Here is a 10,259-nt window from a genome sequence, read left to right on the forward strand (position 1 = left end):
TGGGCTAGGGTTGGGGCAACCTTTCATATTGGCCGGAGGGGGTGCGGGCCCTTAATGGGCCGGACAACGTGCTCAGCATCAAATTGGGCCGGCCCACATACCGCATATCCCTTCGTCATCGACTCATTCGTCTTCCTTACGATGCTGCTCGCTCGACTCCTCGATCTGGAGCAGTAGAGCAGCTCCCGCGTCGCGGCTCCGAGGAGGCGTGCTCTCGGGAGGTGGAAGAGGAGGTTAGGGGGTCTTCGTTGCCGGAGTTAGGCAGGGCAACCGCGCAGCTACCTTCCGCTACTGGTGGGTCCGCTTCAACCTGCACGGTCTCGGCGTGCGTCGGTAATGGTGGTGGTGGACGCGTCGGAGTTTGGGGCGGAGGGGTTCGATCCGAAGCAGTGGATCAACGCGGCGCTGGACGCGCGGCACCCGTCAGAGCCGCTCGATCGCTTCCTCGCCGACGCCGAGGAGCGCCTGCGGGCCGCGGCCGACGACGCCGCGGCCGCGCTCGAGAGGGACAGCGGCGACGCCCTCCGCCGCGTCCCGCTGGCATGCCGGGACGCGCTACGCCTCCGCGACGATGCCGTTGCTCTACGCGCCCACCTCGCCTCCGTCCTCCAATCCCTCTCCCTGGTACGCGCCTCCGTCCCTCTTCCTCGCTTTTTATTGGATCTAAATCTCACTGTCACTGGCATTCTCATGCGAGCATAACCCGAAATCGAGACGGATTACCTGGAGCTTTGAAATAGCTTGCCGCGCTTAGTTGCTTTGCACGTATAGTTCTACTGGATCTGGATCTCACATTCCCTGTCCAGTCATGCCCCCCTTTTTTTATCTAGTCATGTCACGTATATGACCTGCATACAATTATAGCGTACTAGTAGTGCCAAATTCACGACTGAGGCATTACTTTGATCATTCTGGTTTCAGGGTTTATTGTCTCATATTGCTACTAGTTAAACATTTGGTCTCAAAATGTGCCAGGTTTTGTGAAACCAAGCTATATTCTGACATAGCTCCATTAGCAGACGTGTGATAAAATTAGTTTGGTGTGTAGCCATTTTATACAAAAGCTAACATTCAGAGGAATTCAGACATTTAGAGCTGATGTCCATACAACTTTCCATATTTTTCATGAAAAAAGACAATGAGTCCTGGAGATCCAGTAATGTTTACTTACTTCAGATGATAAAGTCCTGTAGAACGAGATGCAAAATCCAAAAAAATATCTCTCGCCCTTCAATGCTGTGAGCACACTAGACTGAACTAATCTCTCAGGCCCAGCCTCTCCCTCTGACCCAGCTCGGTCCATCTTGTTACATTGTATCCAGTTCCAGCTATACTTTGTCAAGGTTGCAGCTAACAAAGTATTCATGGTTATATTTCCAACCAGGCTGAGGGCTCATCTGCTGAGTCAATAGCTGCACTAGCGCAAATTGATACTGTGAAACAACGCATGGAAGCGGCATATACAACATTGCAGGTAATGTCTATGTAGAGTTATGGGCCGTGATACCTTACTGGAGTATGTTCTACTAACATGTTCAATTCTTGTTTATTATTTATAACATTATGTTTGATGGAATGGCAGGATGCAGCTGGGTTAGCTCAGTTGAGCCAGAGTGTTGAGGATGTGTTTTCTAGTGGCAATCTTCCAAAGGCTGCAGAAACCCTGGCAACGATGAGACATTGCTTGTCAGCAGTTGGAGAGGTGTTTTACTCTCTGTAAAAAAAACACAAACTGCATAAAACCTGTTCCTTTTGCTTATAAAAAAGTTTCTTTCAGGTTGCAGAGTTCGCAAATGTGAGAAAACAGCTTGAAGTATTGGAAGAAAGGTTAGATGAAATGGTGCAGCCTCGTTTAGTGGATGCACTTTCTAATCGCAAGGTATCTCCCCCACAAAACAGTAGTTTATATTTGTTAAATGAAGCATCTCTATTTTACTCAAAAACCTGATTTTTTTGAAAGGTCGATGCTGTGCAAGATCTTCGTGGTATACTGATACGTATCGAGAGGTTCAAGTCACTGGAGGCACAGTACACTAAGATCCATGTGAAACCTCTAAAGAAACTTTGGGAAGATTTTGACCTAAAGCAAAGAGCCAGCAGGGTAGACATGGAGAAGCTTGGTGGTGAAAGCATTAATGCTCTCTCATTCTCAAGCTGGCTGCCTAATTTCTATGATGAGACACTGCTTTACCTTGAACAAGAATGGAAGTGGTATGCTCATTGTGATCCTCTCCCCCTTTGTTCTGAGTTAAAATATGCTAGTTCTAAAATGGCTAAACAGAAGTCAGTTTTTGGAACCAGCTTTTAAGTAATATATTTGGCACAAGCCCCATCAGAACTGCAATTTAACCTGTGGATGCTCTAAAATGGCAATGCTAATGCTCACAGGTGCTTGACTGCTTTCCCTGAAGAGTACAAATCACTAGTACCAAAAGTACTTGTTGAGACCATGAGTGAGTTGAATTCAAGTTTTGTTTCTCGTGTCAACATAGCAACTGGGGATGTTGTTCCTGAAACCAGATCTGTTTCCAAAGGTAATGCATAAACTGCTCACTAATTTCGTAGTTCTATACCCTGGTTGTATCAATTATCAAACATATTTTTCTGCTTTGACGAGATATTAGTTGTGGTGCATAATCATGCTTGTTTTTTTCCCCTCACAGTGAATTGCATTTTTCTTTCTGTACCCAGGTATACTGGACGTTCTATCAGGTGACTTACCAAAAAGCACCAAGTTGCAGAATAAGCATCTTCAAGCACTAATTGAACTGCACAATATGACTGGCACTTTTGCTAGGAACATTCAGCACTTATTTTCAGAATCAGATCTTGCAGTTGTGCTGAATACTTTGAAAGCTATTTATTCCCCATATGAAACCTTTAAAGCAAGGTAAACACTTAAACAGTTTTGGCCTATGCAAAAAACAACAACAACATCATGTTGCATCATATTACCAGCTGCATTTATGATTCTTTGACACAACTGATGTTACAAAACTAAGCGTTTAGTGCTGCATTCTATTTTTTGGGTGTCATGTAGGTATGGGCAGATGGAGCGTGCTATACTTTCTGCTGAGATGGCAGGTATAGACATCCGTGGGGCTGTCCCTCGTGGTGTTGGTGCACAGGGTATAGAGCTGAGCGAAACTGTTCGCAGAATGGAGGAATCCATCCCACAAATGATAGTACTTCTTGAAGCAGCTGTGGAGAGATGCATTAGTCTTACGGGTGGTTCAGAGGCAGATGAACTGGTAGTTGCTCTTGATGACATCATGCTTCAATACATATCTAATCTACAAGAAGCATTGAAATCCCTGAGGATAGTCTGTGGGCTAGAGAGTGATGCCTTGAAGAAAGATGCAGGTTTAGAGAAAAAGGAAGCACAACGATTAGTAGATGTTTCTGAAGAGGAAGAATGGTCTATTGTCCAAGGTGCTTTGCAGATTCTTACAGTTGCTGATTGCCTAACAAGCAGAACCTCAGTATTTGAAGCTTCTTTAAGAGCCACGCTTGCCAGGATTGGAACAAACTTTTCTCTTTCCGGCTTTGTTTCAAGCCTGGATAAATCACCCGCAGCAATTGCTGATGAGAATGCAGACTTGCCTCTTGGAGGACGGGCCGCACTTGATATTGCTGCTATTCGCCTACGTGATCTGCCAGACAAGTCTAAGAAGCTCTTAACTGTGCTAGAACAGGCAAGTGTTGTTCTAAATTTCCACATTTATTGTTACAACACAGGGGTAATCACTTGTGTCTCTTGACTGTCACCAAGTCCTGAACTATTGTATCTTTGGTCTATGGTCCAGATTGCATCGATTCTTATTTCCCTGAGTCACCATGTGTCTTTCTTGCAAAAGACAGATTAGTTGTGTTGGATGAAAATAATGCATTGTAGACAAATGACAGATCCGTTGCTTTTCTATGTTTACTTGTTTCAGTAGTCACTGTAGAAACATAAGGAGTACATTTTAGGATTCATCCAAAATATCTGCTTTGACAGGAAATTGAGTTCTAATCATTTTAACTTGCCTTTTCTGCTCTACTAGTTATTTAAATCTGTGTTATATATTAGAACCTACTTGTGCCCTGCAGATTTTCCCACCCAAGTTTATTTACCCTGATGTTCTACTACTAACATTTCTATTTATTTTTTACAGTCAAAAGATCCAAGGTTCCATGCTCTTCCTCTCACATCACAGAGAGTTGCGGCCTTCTCAGACACAGTAAATGATCTCGTTTATGATGTGCTCATATCTAAAGTTCGGATGCGTCTCAGTGAGGTTGCTCGCCTCCCAATCTGGTCATCGGTGGAGGAACAGGGTGGTCTTCCTCTTCCAAGCTTCAGCGCCTACCCGCAAGCTTATGTGACCAGTGTTGGAGAGTATCTCCTCACTTTACCACAGCAGTTGGAACCACTTGCAGAAGGTATCTCAGGCAACGAGACTGGCAACGATGAGGCCCAGTTCTTTGCCACTGAGTGGATTTTTAAGGTAATATATGCAACCTTTCTACTTATGTACCTGTGAAATGCAAAAAGCAACCATCCTTCAGTGCTTATTGGGACATTATATAGGAAGAGTAAATTATCTTTGAATATAATGATCACAATTTAATAGAAGGTTACTTCCTATCTTCCAAGATTTTATCATAATTCGTAACATCATTCCTGTATCGATGTTTGAACAATCCAGTTTTGATTCTCATCTCTGCTTCCATGTATCAGGTTGCCGAGGGTGCCACTGCTTTGTTCATGGAGCAGCTGCGTGGAATCCACTACATCACTGACCGAGGCGCGCAGCAGCTTGCCGCAGACATAGAGTACCTGAACAACGTCCTCTCTGCGCTCTCAATGCCGATTCCTCCATTCCTGTCCACCTTCCACGCCTGTGTCTCGACCCCGAGGGACCAGGTCCGTGGTCTGATAAAATCAGATGGCGGAAGCCAGCTCGACCTCCCTACTGCTCATCTGGTGTGCAAGATCCGGCGGATCTCGTTAGATTAGTGAAGCGAATTTGTTGATTCTGAGTTTTGTCTCACTTCTCACGCTTTGGTTTTGATTTTTTTTGCGACAAATGAGTTTGACTTGTGTAAGTTGTAACCGTACTGCTTGCAGATAGGGAAAATAATCATATAGGAGTACAGAATAATTCATTGCAAATTTCGAAAAAAAATGAGGACCTGGATTTATGTGCACTTTAAAATTGGGCGCTAATATTTCACTCAAATGCGCATCTCATAAGATTAACACAAAAGGATGGTGATGCATCATGCATGCTTGAGAATTGGCATGAGAAATGGACGGTCAGGATGATGCACTAACCAACCATTAACATAATTCTCAATCTCAGCAATCATACTCAAGGCAGCTCAGCCCTTTATTTACTAAGAATAAGAATTTATTATTGATGAAAAAGGAGTGAAAGGGAAGTTCTTATAATAATAAATAAAAAAAGAAAATTCCTTCCCCCCTTACCAATCTCAGCCCGTGCCCAGTCTGTCCGTCTCCCTTCCCAATCGCTTTCGATCCGCACCTCCTGTCTCCGCCGCCGCTTCATCCCGCTGCGGCCCTCCACCGCCGCTTCATCCCGCCGCGGCCCTCCTCCGCCGCCGCCCCCAGCGACGACGCTGCTAAGTGGGCGGTTCGTGCAGAGGCGGCGACTTCGGCTGCCGGTATTCTCTGCAACCACTCCGTCCCTCGGTCTCACCGCTCTGCCGCCCCTTCCTCTCCACTGCTCCGCTGCCTCCCGGTGGACGGATCTGGAGTCGGCGGATAGCTAGTACTGCTCCTACCCTGGCCTCCAGGTGGCGGCACCACTTCCCCGGCGGGTAAGAGCAATTGAATGGAGAGTTTCCATAGGATTCTACTATTTTCTGCGAAATTCCTGGAGAATTCCGGTGATAGTACGGTATTGCGTCGAAAGTTTATCTAGAATGTTTGGAACCAGATATAAAACATGCGCTTGTTGCCCCCATTTATTTTTTAATCGGTGAGCTCCATTTTGTTAAATCGACTCCATGGCACCAAACCCATGCATTTAACTGGCTTAAATGTGCTTTTAGAGTTCTAGCAAGGAAGCGAATGCTCAAATGACCCATTCAAGCTTTACTCGCCTCATTATTTCAGCCACTTTGGCAGAAGAGACTTGCTATCCGGATTCAAATTTCGAAATCATCTTTTCAGAACATGTATACTGTGGTTCCTCAGATTGGTGACCTGGAGCCACCATACTCATCTGTACTGCTATTTGCGAAGAATAAAAAGAAAAAAAATGCATGCATACTTTCATCAACCTTCTTGGGAAAACCAGCGAGTGTATTGAAGTTTCCTGGGGACATGAAAACAAGAGTTTTCCTTTGTAAAGCATGCAAGAGTTATAGTAGCACTGTGTCAATTTGACTTATTATTTTATTGCATATGAGGTACTATCATTTTCTTGTAAGAAATATTTTATTTGGATCAATATGTGAAATGATATACTTATCTTACAGGAACCCCAATAAGTTTACTGCTGCCATCAAGCTAAGCGAGGAATTGCCTGTCTCCTAGAACTTCTCCTGATCTTCCGTGGCACAATCATCCTCTGAGAAAATGCCATCAGTTTATCTTTACATACCTAATATTATTGGTACGCCTCTGGATGGTTATCTATTTACCTAGCATTTGCCAAACCCAGTTAATAATTTATATTTTTTCCTCTTATTTATATCTTGAAAGTAACTGGATAATGACATTAATGACTAGTGCAACTGGAAACATTCGGAAGCACCATCTGTATTGTAGTTCTGTTCCACTTTGCTACCCAAGAATAGCAACACAAAAGAAACCAGAAATTTAATAGTGTATATAATTCGACCAACAAGGCAATATGTGACTTAAAATTCAGGAATTGTCATCGTGCAGGGTATTTTAGGATCATCATAAATTTCATTGCTTTTGCTGTTTGCTATTCCAACAAGGCGCTCTTTGCTATTCTGTACTTCTTCAGGTGAGTCACTTAGATTTATCTGCAGACTAGTTGTGTTCGATATGCTATGCAAACTATTTATGTTTGTGGTTCTCACATCCTTGCAAACTATTTATGTTTGTGGTTCTCACATCCTTGCAAACATGTCAGCTTTGTTCTTGATGGCGTGGATGGTTGGTTTGCACGGAAGTTTAATCAAGGTAATAATTCAAATTTCCCTTGTTTTCGAATCATGTAGCTTGTCCTTGCATCAAAAAGGCTAATTTTAACTTCTTTGCTATGATGAAATCTCATTGCATAGTATGCTTAAGAACTTTAAATGGTTATGCTGAAACACTGATCTCATCTAAATCTCCTTATTCCTGTTATTTTCCTAGTGTATAAGCTATCTGGTAAGTTGTTGAAGTATCTGATCAGTTTATCTCATTGTATGAATCAGCATCAACATTTGGAGCTGTGTTGGACATGGTTACAGATAGGTACTCCTTGAATTAATCTTTAAACTCTGGATACGCGGGGTGAATACATTCTACCGCCTAAAATAATTTCACATCTCACATTGCACTTCTTCAGGGTTAGCACTGCTTGTTTGTTGGCCCTTCTCTCCCAATTTTACAGGTATTAAATTGCTTGTACCGATTTGTCTTGAACATGATACCGGTTACAAATTCTAATTGCACATATTTTTACAGACCTGGCTTAGTCTTCTTAATACTTCTTGGGTTGGATATTACAAGCCACTGGTTTCAAATGTACAGGTCAGTTTTCTCTAACATTTTTTTTTCAGTTTTTGCAAGTTCCCAGTTTGTTTTTCTAGTCAGCACCTCCCATTGTTAATATAATCGAGGGATCATAATAAGTCTAAGTGCCAATTATGTTTACAATAATTGCCAATGCTTTCATGATGCATGTGTTATGTGCTTATTTGTTCAAGAATTTCTTTTGTTCAAATCAATTGTTACTTTATAACCTTCTAACTATGTACTGACATATTTTCTGTACTAGTTCTTTCCTGTCAGGCAAGAGTAGCCACAAGGATGTAAAGCACACAGGCAATTGGCTTCTGAAGTTATATTATGGGTACAGACCATTCATGGCCTTCTGTTGTGTTTCTTGTGAGGTATGTGATCGTTCATACATTACACTATCCACAAGATCTATGATCCTGCTGTGCAGTTTCAATCCATGTGAATGTAGAAAACTTGACAGTTGGATGTTGTGTTGTGGACTGAGCAACATCTCTACAGTCAGCACATCCAGCTAGCTTTTACTCAGCTAACAAAACAATCCTGTATGTTTCACCCTCTAACCTATTTCTTTTGCCTACAGGTTTTATATATCATTCTCTTTCTCTTTGCTGATGAGAAGTCGACAAGCTTGCTTAGTGTAAGATGGCATCATTTCTATATTTGCCTTTTTGAATTGACATCTGAGTGACTGAGTCGTATAGCATATGACATTTCTGTATCAACTTTTTAACAGGTATCCAGAGGTATCCTGAATCAAAGTCCCCTCATTGTCTTGGTGTTTATTTCCACTCTAGTTGGCTGGGCCGTGAAACAAGTTACCAATGTCATCCAGGTATTCACACTTTTTTCCCAGCAGCCCACTGCTATTTGCACATTTGCATATAAAAGCTGTAATTGTGGCACCACAAGAGATGTAAAAAAGGTGAAAAAGGACTGCTGACGATGCAGTATTTGGCCCTACGGTGTAGTCAGGTTTTCCATGACTAATCTTTGAGAAACTGTCATCATTCCAAATTTTAGGTCTGTGGATGGTGCTAGAACTGTTGCATGTTCTACATGGTTCTTAAAGTGCACTAGTGAATTCAATAAGCTCAATTTTGACACCGTGTATTTTCCCGAATACAGATGAAAACCGCTGCAGATGCATGTGTTGTGTATGATCTGAAGCGCGGGAAGTGAAGCATGAAGGCACCTGTTTTGTGTTTTGTATCAACATATCCAATTCGTGAGGCTTGTGCACCAGGGTTCGTACGTACAGTGGCTACTTCTTATATGCCTTGACATCTTTCTGATGATGCTTATCTGTTGGGGCGAGACGGCGATCTTGCTGTGGGAAGAACATAAAGAAAACGGAGGAGATAAATGTTTTGAGGAGAAAGTGGAGGCTGTTTAAATTGTTTGCCAGTGTTTAATTCGGTTATACAATGATGATGCAATCATGATCTTTGTTAGGTAGTGTAGCCTTTTGAGTTGACCTGAACCATGTTTGCAAGCCACATGTTTCAAATTTCAGGAACACTAGGATCGTGATACATAAAAATTGTTACGGGCATGAAAATTGATATCGCTTTAATATAATATACACACTGTCCAATTAAATTTAAGATGATACATGTTATTCAAATAAAATTCAGAAATAATAGGAAATATACATGTGCTTTGTGATGAGCGAAGGGCCAACGATTGAGGCTTTATTTTAACCTATTTAATAGATAATATTTCAAAATAAATCAAATCGAAAAGGTATTAAGTCATCGTGATAATTTGCTCGCACCCTTCTCAATCTGGGCTGTCAAAAACCACCACGGGCACCACCTCTGAATGCTCCGTTGCCTCAATCACATGCACAGAGTTCTGGCATTTTAGTTGTGCCTATGGATATGTTTAGAAGTTCCATCCAATTATAATAAATTGAATTGCGCGAGGACTTGGATGGATATTGCACCTTTTTTTTATTAAAGTGTAATGACACGCTATCTTATAAATTCTCTCTCCCTACGCGTATTAATCATCATCTTATAAAATATTTGTAAAAAATATATAGTCACGGAGATATATGTTTTCCCTTAAACTAAAGTGCGAATAATGCCAATAGAAATAAAAGCTCGAGGAAGATGGACAAAACTTCCAAGTTGCGCCTCATGTAGAATGGAAAGCGGAAAAAGACGAGGAGACGTGTGGCACTGGCTGCTGAATCTGCGAATTTTCATTCGCACAGAGTGAGCATTGTAAGCTCGCCCTGGCACTCGGCAATTCTTGTTCTCTCGATACCTGTGGCTACATGTATTCTACCACACACTGCACCTGCTATTGTATGTATACCTGGGCTGGAACTTTGGATGTGCTAGAACTAATTTTTTATCAGACTTTTTTTTAGCAACTATCGATCGTGTTTGGATACATAAATTAAAAGTTAGCTATAATAATGAGAATAGTCTGCTCTACCTTTGCCTTCTCTTTTCTCTTTCACACGCGCCAGCGCCTCAGCGGAATTCACCACCCCAAACCAACACGCGCGCGTGACCTCTCTCTGTCGGCGAGATGG

General features: G+C 42.3%; 2 protein-coding genes across 2 annotated transcripts; both read left to right on the forward strand.

Annotated features, from left to right (window-relative positions):
• Nucleotides 1-149: 149 nt before the first annotated feature.
• LOC101772695 (conserved oligomeric Golgi complex subunit 7) lies at nt 150-5,179 on the forward strand. The gene is made up of 10 exons (XM_004966252.3): nt 150-624; nt 1,385-1,474; nt 1,583-1,702; nt 1,778-1,879; nt 1,961-2,211; nt 2,389-2,534; nt 2,692-2,890; nt 3,041-3,695; nt 4,158-4,490; nt 4,724-5,179. The coding sequence occupies exons 1-10, from the start codon at nt 337-339 to the stop codon at nt 5,000-5,002; spliced, it is 2,463 nt and encodes an 820-aa protein (XP_004966309.1). The 5' UTR covers nt 150-336; the 3' UTR covers nt 5,003-5,179.
• Nucleotides 5,180-5,472: 293 nt separating this feature from the next.
• LOC101773105 (CDP-diacylglycerol--inositol 3-phosphatidyltransferase 1) lies at nt 5,473-9,318 on the forward strand. Its single transcript, XM_004966253.3, has 11 exons — nt 5,473-5,826; nt 6,490-6,626; nt 6,902-6,986; nt 7,116-7,165; nt 7,405-7,444; nt 7,539-7,583; nt 7,658-7,723; nt 7,971-8,085; nt 8,295-8,351; nt 8,448-8,546; nt 8,840-9,318. Exons 2-11 carry the CDS (start codon nt 6,590-6,592, stop codon nt 8,891-8,893), a joined length of 648 nt encoding a protein of 215 aa, XP_004966310.1. The 5' UTR covers nt 5,473-5,826; nt 6,490-6,589; the 3' UTR covers nt 8,894-9,318.
• The last annotated feature ends 941 nt before the right edge of the window (nt 9,319-10,259 follow it).

Source organism: Setaria italica, chromosome IV (assembly GCF_000263155.2).
Source record: "Setaria italica strain Yugu1 chromosome IV, Setaria_italica_v2.0, whole genome shotgun sequence".
NCBI lineage: Eukaryota > Viridiplantae > Streptophyta > Magnoliopsida > Poales > Poaceae > Setaria > Setaria italica.